This window comes from Mesoplodon mirus (assembly GCF_964341445.2).
Source record: "Mesoplodon mirus genome assembly, chromosome: 10".
Taxonomy (NCBI): domain Eukaryota; kingdom Metazoa; phylum Chordata; class Mammalia; order Artiodactyla; family Ziphiidae; genus Mesoplodon; species Mesoplodon mirus.
In genome coordinates, this window is record NC_138986.1 from 69019375 (window position 1) to 69033925 (window position 14551).

General features: G+C 38.8%; 1 protein-coding gene across 3 annotated transcripts in view; it reads right to left on the bottom strand.

Annotated features, from left to right (window-relative positions):
- Window positions 1–799: 799 nt before the first annotated feature.
- Window positions 800–14551, bottom strand: part of CFAP206 (cilia and flagella associated protein 206) — a 31992-nt gene continuing 18240 nt past the window's right edge. For all 3 annotated transcript variants that reach the window (XM_082633209.1, XM_082633210.1, XM_082633208.1), the window contains 6 exons: window positions 13408–13527; window positions 12081–12279; window positions 10469–10609; window positions 7378–7571; window positions 5281–5424; window positions 800–1421 (listed from right to left, as the gene is read on the bottom strand). In XM_082633209.1, the coding sequence (XP_082489335.1) occupies window positions 1191–1421; window positions 5281–5424; window positions 7378–7571; window positions 10469–10609; window positions 12081–12279; window positions 13408–13527 (1029 nt within the window). In that variant the 3' untranslated portion in view covers window positions 800–1190. The remainder of the gene's footprint in view (window positions 1422–5280; window positions 5425–7377; window positions 7572–10468; window positions 10610–12080; window positions 12280–13407; window positions 13528–14551) is intronic.

Consider the following 14551-nt stretch of genomic DNA (forward strand, 5'->3'; position numbering starts at 1 on the left):
CAGATTTTAAAAAACATCATGTGGGACTTCCCTGGTGGTCTAGTGGGTAAGACTCCGCACTCCCAATGCAGGGGGTCCAGGTTGGATCCCTGGTCAGAGAACTAGCTTCTGCATGCATGCCGCAACTAAGAGTTCACATGCCCCCCACATGCCACAACTAAGAAGTCTGCATGCTGCAACTAAAGATCCCGCATGCCACAACGAAGATCCTGCATACCTCAACTAAGACCCAGTGCAGCCAAAATAAATTTTAAAAAATACATAATAGGGGCTTCCCTGGTGGCGCAGTGATTGAGAATCTGCCTGCTAACGCAGGGGACACGGGTTCGAGCCCCGGTTTGGGAGGATCCCACATGCTGTGGAGCAACTAGGCCCATGAGCCACAACTACTGAGCCTGCGCGTCTGGAGCCTGTGCTCCGCAACAGGAGAGGCTGCTGTAGTGAGAGGCCCATGCACCGTGATGAAGAGTGGCCCCCACGTGCCACAATTAGAGAGGGCCCTCGCACAGAAACTAAGACCCAACACAGCCATAAATAAATTAATTAATTAATAAACTCCTACCCACAACATCTTTAAAAAAATACATAATAAAAATAAATATTTTTTAAATAAAATTTAAAAAAATAAAAACATCATGTGGATCTTTGTTCTAAATGTTCCAAATTAGTGAGGTCTTATTACATATCAATTTAATCCATGTTACATTTAATAGCTAATGAAGCTGAAAATATTGATTATGGTTTAAATTTCTAATGTTCAACATTAAATATGATTTTTGAAATAAACTTCTATCCCAGGTACAATAATCTTATATCAATACATAAAAAGTTATCTACATAAATTTCTATCCCATGCATAACAATCTTATATATATTAATATCTAATCATCTTATATTAACATCTAATAACTTCAGTCTTAATGCTGCCAAACTTTTTCTTACAAGTCAAAGAGGAATGGACAGTTTTACTTTGCAATTTTAATAGAATGAAAAATGTATTACAGAAAACTGTTTTTCATTTGTTGTAGCAGTTTGACAGTGCATATGGGTGAGAACCCAAAAACATTCATACCACCAATGAACGTGCCAGCCCCACAAAATTAGCTAATTTTCATGGATGCAAAAATACTTTTAAATATTTGCCATTGTTCACAATTTAGTGGTATCTACGTTAAAAGTGTGGTCTCTAACTAGGTTTCATCAATGGCTCTAGTTAAGTTCACCTTGACTTCACAGGTGGTCTTGGTATGGCCCCCGCAGAAACCAGCTATGTAAATCTGGGGCCGGGGTACTTGGCTGCTGCCTTCCCTCATTGACTGTGTGCTAGCATCCTTTGAAGGGTACACCTGGGAACAATTGTCTCTTCTCATGTGACTAAGATCAGTCTGTACCGAGTGAGTAACTTTCCGACGCAAATTGGCCTAAGTAGAAAGAGAATACACAGGAATGAACATTTCTCTAAAGAACAAATAAAATACTCTCAGGTACCAGTTAGTATACGCCTTTTTTTTTTCTCTCAATGCACAAAGAAATTAGTCTTTCAACATAACATGTTTCTGCAAAACATTAAAACACTGGAAAATTTAGAACATAATAGAAAATAAATACCCTTTGCTGAGAAGTAGGAAAATAGATTAAATAATGAAAATGGACCCAAAGAGAGAACATACATATTCAAACTTACAGTGAGCTCAATTCTTTGTTAATATCATAATATAATAATTCATTCATTATTATACTTTTTTGTGTGTGTGTGTGGTATGCGGGCCTCTCACTGTTGTGGCCTCTCCCGTTGCGGAGCACAGGCTGCGGACGCACAGGCCCAGCGGCCATGGCTCACAGGCCCAGCCACTCCGCGGCACGTGGGATCCTCCCGGACCGGGGCACGAACCCCTGTCCCCTGCATCGGCAGGCGGACTCAACCACTGCGCCACCAGGGAAGCCCCATTATTATACTTTGAGAGTCATACAACTTGGATTTTTCCACCATTCTTGGCTTATTTTTTTAAAGGACAAAAATTTAAGATTTCCATTGTCTTACCTAAATGGGCTTCACCCAAAACTTTTAATATAAAAAGCTCTGATGTTTCCAGATAATACTTTACATTTTTCTATATTATGCTTACTCCTTTTATAGATTACAACTAAACATGAGGTTAAACAGATTGCTCAGGCTGGGAAGCAAGGAGGAGTTTATAAAAAAGAGAATAAGAGTTTTATTGAAGTTGTGGTAAAGTCCAAGGAAAAAACTCAGAAGGGACTACAGCATGTGAGTTAAGAAGGAGAGACCTGGAATTAGAGGAAACATTTCAGCGTTTGGGACACTGCAGGTGACTGAGAACCAAAACTACTCCCACACACAGCTTATCGTCTAGGACTTTGCTATTCCTTTGTCTTCACTAGCATAATTTTACTATTCCAAGAGACTCTTGCCAAAGCAAATAACTTGGTTGTTCATTACAGAACATCCTGAAAGACGCATGACTCTTCAGTGGTAAGCATTAACACACAGAAGAAGCCCTAAGACTCTGCATCCCTTGCCTGAAGATTCACCTTGCTATTCCCATCAATCCTGGACTGCTTTTTCATAATCTTTACAACCCAGTTCAGGTCCCCAACACATCCCCTGACTGAGCCCAGGCATCAAAAGACCTGCCTTCAACCAAACTTCAAAGTCTCAATAAATCCTGACCTTGCTGTTCCACCTCTGAGACATTGCAAAGCTCTGCTGAAGGGGTGGTTTCCCTTACAGCTCTAAGCCATATATTCAGCTTTGTCTTAACAACAGGTCATGTTGGTAATACATGGGGAGCTGGCATTCAACATGCTGCAATTCTAGGGGATAATTCTGTCTAAGGTGGGAAGAAGAATGAAGTCGAGGAGTGAGAAGAGAGGGTCCAGTCAGTATGAGGTTCAGCCCCATTGAACACTGCATTCTCTTAACGTTTCCAGGCCAGACCTAATCTGCCACCTATACCTCTCATATCCTGTCCAACCATCACTCCTCTCTTCTCCTTTGTCTATGTGTATCTCAGGACCAACTTAAAATATCACCTAAGTCAATGGAGTAGAATTTTTATTTCACTTCTGTTATGCCACTTACCAAGAGATACTAAAATATTTTTAGTGTATCAATGTCACTTGCTAGACTATTAGTTCCTGAAGAACAAGGTGGTAGGATATATATACGGTTACCCAGTATGCATCTGATGAGCTCAAGTGAGTGTAGTATTGATAGATAACAGAAAAGAATGCAGGGAATAGGAGCTTCATGAACTACAGAAGAGTAACTGGTAAGAATGCTAATGGAACAATGATCCGGAATAGGGGTCCCCAACCCCCGGGCCGAGGACAAGTACCGGTCCGCAGCCTGTTAGGACCCCGGCCACACAGCAAGAAGTGAGCGGCAGGCGAGCAAGCGAAGCTTCATCTTCCGCTCCCCATCGCTCCCATCACTCCCCATCGCCCCCATAGCTCCCCATCACCCCCATCGCCCCCATCGCCCCCATCGCTCCCCATCGCACCCATCGCTCCCATCGCTCCCCATCGCCCCCCAACGCCCCCATCGCTCCCATTACCGCCTGAGCCATCCCCCACCTCCCCCGTGGAAAAACTGTCTTCCACGAAACCGGTCCCTGGTGCCAAAAAAGTTGGGGACCGCTGATCTGGAAAATATTCCAGGAAGCTGAACCTTCCGCATCTTGAGAAATCAGGGGACTGAAAAGCTGCCACCAGAGAGGGTGGCAATGGAAATGATGGGGTTAGTGAAAAGAGAGACTCAATATACAAACGGACCTAGGATGGACCTTATATGATAACAGAACTCTAACCCACAACCTCTGCAGCAACCAGTCTTGGAAGCCAAACCACAACCACAACCTCGGTAGCTGTAGCAATCATCTCAGAACAGCAGAACCGCCCTATTTTTTTTTTTTTTTTTTTTTTTCCTGCTGCTTCCCCTTCCATCTCTGGACCAACCAGAGAAAGCCAAATATGCTCACTAAGCCAATCACAAAAGATGCCCCCCATGGCCCGCTGCTAGTTAGCCCGCCTCCAGTTTCCCCTGTCAATATCCTCCAATCAGAGGAATACCTGAAGCCTTCCCCTTTTTCACTATAAAACTTTCCCACTCCTCTCCCCAACTTTGAGTCTCTGCCAAACACAAGTGATGGTGACTGGCTCCCTTGATACAGCAAGCTTCAAATAGCCCTGTTCTCATTTGAGTAGTCTTCCTTTATTTCCACACCTGATTTCCATTAAAGAGCTGGATAAAATATACTGAGAAAAGGCTACAGTTATAAAAAGAGTTTGTTCCTTCACACTATAAATATTTATTGTTTAAAATGACCAGATACTATCAAAAGGAAGAGTGGGGGGAATTCCACTGAGTCAGATAGGGATGAGAGTTTCAAAGAGGGCTTCAAGGGTAGGTACCTACTCTGATTAAGATGACTGCGAATCAGAAGGACAAGTGAGACGTCTGGAGAGAACAAGTTGACAATAAAAGGGGACTGTATCTGTATAAGAGCAGTAACATTCTGCTCCTCAAAAAGAAGTCCAAGAAAGAGAAGGGTATGCTTTAAATGATTAGAGGAAGCTGCAGGGCTTTAAACACTAGCACCTCATAGGTTAGCACAATTAATTAAAACTATTATATAGATCAGTAGAGAGAGTAGAGATTGAGAAAAGGAGATAGAGAGAAAGGTAGCAACTATCATTGTTCTAGTTACTGGCTGATATAATGTGAGAGCAGTTTCATGCTTCTGTATTTCTATATATGCTTAAAACTAGAGGATAGTGACTTCCCTGGTGGTGCAGTGGTTAAGAATCCGCCTGCCAATGCAGGGGACACAGGTTCGATCCCTGGTCCAGGAAGATTCCCACATGCCTCAGAGCAACTAAGCCCGTGCACCACAACTACTGAGCCCGCATGCCTAGAACCCGTGCTCTGCAACAGGAGAAGCCACCACAGTGAGAAGCCCTCGCACCGTAACAAAGAGTAGCCCTCACTTGCTGCAACTAGAGAAAGCCCACGTGCAGCAACAAAGACCCAACGCAGCCAAAAATAAATAAATAAATAAACTAATTTTTTTTTTAAACCTAGAAGATAATCTTACAATGTAAAGCTGGAAAATTATAAATTATACTAATTATTTTTATTTTAGCAAAAAAACTGTGTACAACTATTTTATATAAATATTTTAGCTTACCAACTCTATGAGTAACAACATATTAAAATTCCCCAACCTATAAATAATTTTAGAAAATATTGTTACAAACCAATTTTATAGCTTTTCTTCTTAATTCCCATTCATTCCACTCATATGATCTCACAATTGTTGGTGGCAATAAATGTGTATCCGTCTGTGTGCTACTTTCACACTTTGCAATTGGTTTTATATAATGTTTGTCAACCTCTTTCATCTAAAGAAGTGGAGTTTTGTAATTAATATTTGTAAAAAATAAACATTATTTACAGATAACTAAAATATTTAGCTAAAACTGACAAAACATTAGGAAAACAAGAACATGAAACATACTTGTAAATACCAGCAAAATAAAAAGAAGTTCATAATTAGTGAGCCAAATGTAATTACTTTCCCAGGCATTATGGATTTGTGCCTGATTTTTTGAACTTAATGTAGGAGGTGTATTTTGGAAGGAGAAAACCTAACATCACTCATCCCAAGTCAAATGTCCCTCTCCAATTTTCACAGTGGGGAGCATAAGTGAATACCTTATTGGAAATAGATAGAAGTTTAGAATAGCTATTAAATATTAGGTATACATCACATTTGTTTAAAGTATCAGAACATCTTTAGAATATATCTTAAACTCAAGCTCTGCATACATAGCAGATTATTATCTATTTTAGTGGAATATATTCATCTTTCTGCCAAAGTACCCAGAAGATCACTATTAAAATATTAAGTATTCAGTGATTCCAGGCTAAACAAGTTATGATTATGCTGGAAATGAAGTTGCTGGAGCGGGTGGCAGAGGTTTAAGAAACTCAAGTCCTAGTAAAGAGGAGGGGGAAGAGATGAACTTCTTTCCCCAAATCAAGAAACAGATGATTACTGAACGCCTACCATTTAGCATAAGATATAATTTTTGCCTTCAAAATGATCTTATGATATACTTAGGTAGGTAAAAAGATGCTGAAAAGATAATTTACAATATTATGCAAGTAAATGGAAAGAAAAAATAATGAATACAGCATTGAAATATGAAGAAAGAATACTCACTTCCATAGGTATTAAAGGTCAGTGAAGGATTAAATACACAGAAAGGGAAAAACAAGACCAGATATGTAGAGGAAAACTGTTCTTTAATAGACAAGTATCTACATACAGCACAGCTTCCTGGTTATCTGATTCTAGCCTTTCATTGTCTTTGTGCTATCTTAAAAGGGCAGCTGGAGCATCACATCAACAGACTGGCAGCATGGTATCAGAACAAGAGTGCCAACAGCTGCCCACTTCTGACCACGTTGTCCTTGGCTGGTTGTCAGTCTTCCTGCCCAAGTGTTCAGACCATCCTCTGTTCCTCACTGTCACCAGCCCCATCGTCCTCTTACCAGTCACTGCTGGGATCCCTGCCAACCTGGTCAGTCGTACCCACACCCACCTGCTTCACTGTCAAAATGTTGATAAATATAACAAACACAAACCATTCATAAACCATGTATTGCAGGGTTTTAGTTTAGTGAGTTTAAAAGAGGTAAATTAAACAAGAGAGGATGACAGAAAGAGCAATTAAAATGTGAACAGTACAAACGAGAGACAAAGAGGAAGAAAACAAGGATACACAGTGGTAGAATGTGAGCCCCACGCAGGCAGGGATTGCTACCTGCTTTGTTCAACGTGCCCAGAATCATGCCTGGTGCACAGCAAGCAGCTCAGTATCTGCTGAATGAATTAAGGAATCGGCACACACACACACACACACACACACACACAGAAACACACCTTCAGATCCATTTTGTGGCCTTTCAGACTACCGCAATTTAAACCTGTTAAATTATTTGACAATTCTGTGCCTAAGTTACCACCTATGTTATCTGTGCTAAGCTCCTTCCACTTTAGATAAGGAAATACTGTAGTTCCAATTATTTATCTAAATGTAGTCTTGCTCTTTCAGATTTTTCCAGTCTAATTCATCAATTTGACTCCTTGTCCTCTTTTCATTTATTCTTTGTGGATTCCCTTAGTTTCCATCTTCAGATGTGAACCCCTTTCAGATAACCTGTAAAGGCCCTCATTCTGACCCTGTCTCTTGCCTGGACTTGGGGGACCACTCTACAAAAAAATGTAACTTTTTTTATTAACTACACTTTTAAATGTCATGAATTCTTAAAACGCCAACATTGCTTACCTGAGAATATGGAAAAAGGGTTTCAAACTGTTGATGAAGTTCTAGTAGCTGAATCAATTCTGCATTTTTTTTGGCTTTTTCTCTAATTTTATCACTGTAATTTTCAGGATTTTCTGCAAATGAATATGCAGCATCTCTGGTATTGAAAGTGTAATACTTTTCTTTATATTTCAAAATTCCAATTGCTGGATTTCCTGAAAATTAAGAAAAGGAATTGAATTCGATATGAAATACTGAGACTTCCCTGGTGGCACAGTGGATAAGACTCTGTGCTCCCAATGCAGGGGGCCTGGGTTTGGTCCCTGGTTGGGGAACTAGATCCCGCATGCATGCCACAACTAAGAGTTTGCATGCCACAACTAAGGAGCCCTGGAGCCGCAACTAAGGAGCCCACCTGCCACAACTAAGACCTGGTGCAACCAAATAAATAAATATATATATATTTTTTTTTTAAAAGATATGAAATACTGATTCTATGTTTATAATACATTCATAGAACCATTCCTTATACACTCTGTTTTTAACATCACTTATGTCTTTATTAGCTAAAATGTTACAACTAGCAATTTTAAGTTATACATTTTGTTAAATTATATTTTACGTAAAATTCAAATGCAATTTATTTTATACATTTTTTATTATTTTATTTTATTTTATTTTTTGGCCACACCATGCAGCATGCAGGATCTTATTTCCCCAACCAGGGATCAAACCTGTGCCCCCTGCACTGGGAGCATGGAATCTTAACCACTGGACCACCAGGAAGTCCCATAGTTTTAAATTTTAAATTATGATTTTATCTAAAACTATTTCACTATCCAGATATAAGTTGTTTAAAAATCTTTTATGAGAAGCCACTTAATCATCTAGCAGGTTTTTCAAATCTCCTTAAACTAAACTAACTACTAGAAGCACTGTTTTTAAAATAATTCTGTAAGAACTACAAAAATGAAACATCTGTTCCAAAATGTGCATTTGCATGTTAGAAAGCATCTCCCACTATGAAAAGATACTACATAAAATATGGGTTATAAGTATCCACAGTTTGTGGGAATTATATAGGAAACGGTAACACTGTCTTATTTATTTATTCTTTCACTTATTCAACGAATATTTACTGACCCTGTTCCTGGCTCTGAGGATACAGAGAAAAGAAATCAATCAATATACCATGGCCCAGAGAGTGATCAGTGCTACAGAAAACAAGTAAGCAAAGCAGGTTAAACACATAGTAAAAGGAGGAAGGGCGAGATTGATATTTTAAGTTGGGGGATCAGAGAAGGCTGAATAAGATGAGGGAGCAGGATATGTAGCTGTGGGGGAAGAGAGCTGTCCAAGTAGAGGGAATAGCAAGCGCAAAAGATTCCAGGTGAAAATGAGCTCGGAATGTTCGAGAATAGCAAGAAGGCCAGTGGGGCTGGAGCAGTGCACAAGGGAACGAGAGGTGGGCAGTAAAGTCAGTGATGTCATCTGAAAAGGACCCTGCCTGGTAAGCCCCAGCATTACCCGGGGACTCAAGCCCTGTGGTCTGCGGTCCCCCGAGGAAGGAGGGACTCCCACGGGATTCCTTCGAGGCAGTGCAGGTGGCTAGTGCCCAGGAAGTATTGTAGCACGTAGAAATAAAGTCTCCAGACTAGCTGATTCTGAGAGGATTCTAAACGCAAAGCCCCTCAAGCCCTTCTACTTTTTTTCTCTTTCTCCCCCTTTCTTAGAATCATAGTTGGTAGGAGCTGGAAGGGACCAAACAGACCTCCTAGTTGGTCCTTCTCCTTTTCCTGACGTGGAAGCTGAGGTCCACAAAAGACAAGAGATTTGCTGAAAGTTACTGTTTACTAATGGGACAACGGGGACTAGAACCCAGGCTCTCCCAGGACTTCCCTGGTGGTCCAGCAGTCCAGACTCTGCATTCCCAATGCAGGGCGCCTGGGTTCATCCCTGGCCAGGGAACTAGATCCTGCACGTGTCCTGCAACTAAGAGTTCCCATGCGCAACTAAGAAGCCCACACGCCACAACTAAAAAAAAAAAAAAGATCCCGCATGCCGCAACTAAGACCCACCACAGCCAAAAATAAACAATAAATAAATATTAAAAAAGAAAAAGAAACCAGGCTCTCCCAATCTTGGCCCATAGCTTTTCCAACCACATCATGCTACCTCTGTGTCACCCCACATCCATGTTTCTGTGTTTGTGTCTCTCATGACTCCCTTCCCTTATTTGTGGAGGGAGAGAGAGAGAGAGATTTGGGGGGGGAGTGAAGGGAAGGAAAAAAAAGACAAGGGGAGAAAGAAATCATCTCCATTCTATTGCTTTTTACTTCTTCACCGCTCGATTGTTTTCTCCTGTCAGTGACCCTCACAGGACCTCAGAATACTATTCTCTCAGTTCTCCCAAGGTAAACCTTCTATTACTCGCATAATGAAAAAATCTCTACCATAAAAAAAAATGAGTCAATGTGTATGTTCTCTAGCCTGTATACACACAATCCCAATAATTCTTTGTAATAATTCTATTGCCAATTCACATGGCACTTTTTGGATAATAATTTATTTCATCTCAATTTCTGATTTACTCTTTAGAGAAGTTCTAGTAATATATATATCAGAGAGAAATTTTACTTGATAAAATATTGGCCATGTCCTTAAACAGAAATCCTGATCTATGTTAATGGAATATGACCATAAAGTGACAAAGAATATTGTTTAATAAACATATCAGTCAAACTAGTGTTGCGCTTTCAAGTAATCACTTTGGAAGACGATCTATTTTAGGAATGCCACGTAACACTTCTGAAATCCTTCATTGACATATGGGTCATCCCCCTTTTATGATACTGTAGCATCCATATTTCATTATATACACATTCCATCACTTATCGCTTGTATTATAATTTCTTGTTTATGTCAGTCTATCAGGTTATGCTGCGAGCACTTCAAAGATAAATACTGCATTTAGGTCATCTTTGTAGCTCCTTTCCTAGTTCACCATTAGAGTACATAAAATTTTACAAAGTGAGTGAGTGAGTAACAATGAGGGCACATCATTTAAAGAAAAATTGGAGAAGGGAGGACAGTATTATTTCCAATGATGTACCTGGAAGAAGAAGACCATCTGTTGAAGCAAATGTGTAAGCACAAAATCCCCGATACTGAATCAGCAATTTATCAAAATTGGCTGTTGTTTCTGGGAAAAGCCATTCTAGTTTTCTGAAATCCACCAGATTTACTCTCTCTTCTAAAATGAAAGAGGAGCACAAGAAAAACCATATTCAGTGGGAAGAGTAAACCACCCAGGAAACGAGCAGAAGAGACCGGCTGCTATGTGACTAAAACAGAGATGAATTAACTTCGTTCAAGACAGTGTAGCTCTTAATAATACGCGAGGTGGCAAAATACTTTGAATATGATGCTTATATACTAGGACTGTCAGTTCTTTAAACAACTGAGAATGTTCTCTGCAGAAAGAGTCAAGGAAACATCTCAGTAACTTAGTAATTTTGGTAACAGAGGATATACTTTTCTGTTCTTCACACTTCTAAAAAGTCTTCCTAGTTTTGCCAATTTTTTTTACGCAAATAAAAACGCGAATTTATAAAACATTGATCCCCGAGGTTCTTACTTTTGCAGTGCTACCTACGCTTCTGTTTCTGGCTCTGTATCCAAACAGCAGACACTACAAGTGACCCCGTGGCTACAGCTGGAAGTAAGTACCGCTACGGGTTTTTTTTCACATCTTTATTGGAGTATAATTGCTTTACTATGTTGTGTTTGTTTCTGCTGTACAACAAATTGAATCAGCTATATGTATACATATATCCCCATATCTCCTCCCTCCTGCGTCTCCCTCCCACCCTCCCTATGCCACCCCTCTAGGTGGTCACAAAGCACCGAGCTGATCTCCCTGTGCTAAACGGCTGCTTCCCACTAGCTGTCTATTTTACGTTTGGTCGTGTATATATGTCAATGCCACTCTCACTTCGTCCCAGCTTCCCCCTCCCCCCCGCCCCCATGTCCTCAAGTCCATTCTCTACATCTGCGTCTTTATTCCTGCCCTGCCACTAGGGTATTTTTTGCTTTTACGAAAACAGAATGTGAAAAGGAAATTTAGAGAGTCAATGATCTAATTTCACTTTCTGGAAAAACTTTCTTTTTAGGCAACAATTCAAATCCCAGACTCTATTTTGACATTTCTCATGAATTTTGAGTTGTCTTTAATAAGACAGCAGGGACTAAAAAAGTAAAAGGAAGTTTATTGATAAAGACAGCCTTTCTATAAGGATCAATGCATCTGGGCCTAAAATAAGCTCAATTTTATTGGGATAACATTTATTGATTTATAAATTTCAACCTGAATCTGGGGTAGATATAGGGCAAATAGCATTCCAAAGAAACGGGGCTTTATTTGCAACAAATATAGCAAGGATTAATACCCTTTTCTACTACAAACCGATAATAAAATCACTAAGACTACAATAGAAACCTATAAGCAACAGGAAATCATTGTGAACCAAAACACTAACAATAACACTAGGAATGGTTATTGCTGGATAGCAAACTCTTCAGTTTATATATTTTCTGTTTTCCATACTTTCTATAATGAACATTAGCAGTCTTACAATCGAGAAAGGTACACCTGAAAATTTTAAAACAAAAGAGTGAGTTTATTCTCGAGGTAATTTGAAGAGGAAATAATGGATTTCTGTTACCAATGTGCTCTTTCACTCTGCACACATCAGTTTTCACAGTCACTCCATCAAGAAGAGCTTGCATCACTTTCTCAGGAAAGAACAGTTCATGAGTCCCCAGAAATGGCTCAAGATGAGTAGCTAAATTACTGAGGATGCTAATCAAAACAGTCTCATCCTGAAAGCTAGTCCACAGATTGGAAAGGGCAATGAAGATGGGCTGAGGAAGAGACAAAAATGTTCAAAATGTCACTGCTTAATAAACTTACAGATCACTCTACTCTTAAAAATAAGTACAAATTTTTCTTTGTAAAGAGATTAATTCTCCCGTAAGACAAGTAAAAGTCTCATGAAATTAGACGATAGAATCTCAGTAGAAATTGTACGCATAAATTATGAGAAAATAAACTTGTATATCAAAGCATGTTATTTTGGTATGATTGCCAGTAAGTTAGTTTACTCAAAAAAGCCAAATACACATGATCACCTAAGAAACATTCATGGACGCTTCACCTCAAAAGGTCTAGGGGAAAATAGCTTCTTTTTTATAAAGAAGCTAAATATGACTCATTATAATTAGATTTATCTGGCTCAGTTACAATTCAAAAGAACTTGGAAAGTCTAGGGATACATCTTGGGCCATTTCTTGTGAGCTTATAAGTTAAAGATTTTGTGTCAGTGACATAAAGTATTTTTTATTCATATTAAAGGTCACTGACTTATACAACAAATAAAAAATTAATCAGGCCCTCCTTATAAGTGAAACAACTTAGCCTTTTGTTTCCAGGTTTTTAAAGTCAAATGTTGGGAATGATTACAGAAAATGATTAGAGACTCAAAATGCTCTATAAAATACTGCATGTACATCTTGTACTTCTTTGGGGCTCCCAGATTTGCCCATAGGGTGGTACAGATAATCAGAAAGTCAGAATAAGTGCAGGCCTGGTAAACAAAGTGATTTTATCTGTCTTTTCGGAAAGGTCACAAGTTACATCACCTCTGTGCTAAAGGCAATTTTTTAACCAGCTACTGTAAAAACGTTTTCAACGCTGCACTATGGATTATTTCTGTTGCCACAGACAATACTGATATTATGGTTATTATAATATATATCTGCACTTTGTTGAGTAGCAATGGCCTACCAAGGGAATCCTCTCATCCAACTTATAACATCCTGGTTATAGGATTATTACTACAAAAGAACCAAAAACAACAGGATCACCTCACATAAAGCTAATATTATATTTTTAGTAATTAAATAAAATTAAAATTACTTCTGATCCAACTTTATAGGCCTTAAAAGTACATTCACCTTTAAACAAGGTCAAAGTGGATTACAAATGCTTACAAAGACTTGTGATGTTGGGACAGCCATCTTTGACTTTACAGTAAATTTTAATTGTTCCAGTTGGGCTCCTAACTGCTTTATCTTCATTTCCACTTCTTGAGCACAAGTAATTATGTCCGACTGTGAAGACAACATAATTGGCATTCATATTTTTATAACTTTACTACAAACATTATGTATATTTTAAGCCCTACCTGCTCCCCACATGTCCTGAAAGTAAGCTCAGTGAGAGAAAGGATTCTGCTCTCCAAGGTATCCCCACCACCAAGAACAGCACTGGCATGTGGATGGTGCTCCAGAAACATTTGTTGAATGGATGAATCTTCTGAAATACAATGGCTATAATTTTTCTCAAATGTATACTGGTATTCTTTGATATTCAGTATAATTGCATTTCCGAGCAGTGGATCCTCTGACACAGTTTTCTAGAACTGTTATTTTCCCATTCCTCAAAGATAATATTAATGATGTATTCCTTTGAAAACTATTTTGATACCCAGATTTTTAAAAATTGCATTCAAGAATGCAGAAAATGTTAAAAATCACAGCACTGAGAGAAAAACAATATATTTCTCATATAACCATAGGAATCTGAAAATAAGGTGCTAAATGATGAATCTGAAATAATTACTAACATTTATTCTTATTATGTGCTAAGCACCATATTAAATACTTATAAGTACAAAAAGAGGTAAGTACAAATAAGAAAACCAAGGTACAGAAAGGTAAGTAAATTGCCCAAGGATACGCAGCTAATGAGGGGTAGAATCATGGTTCTACACCTGAGATCATCTGAGCCCAGGGCTCCTATTCTAAGATGTGATCAGAAATGGCAGTGGTATGGGGTTATTAGCACAGTGTTAAAGAGTAACAATTACGTGGAGAGAAAAAAACTGCATTTGAATTCTCAGATATCTGTAGCCGAACTATATGTTTTACTAGACTATTCTTAAATGACAAAAAAATACTACTGCATAAGAAATATCAAACATCATCATTGTATTTCAACTAATGAATTTTTTTATCCACAATGTAATGTGCATCCTGTTTCAATTTTACCCATACTACTCTTTAAGCATCTCCCCTCCTCTTGCCTCATTCTCCCATTATTTAAAATAAAATTTATAATAATAATTTACATATT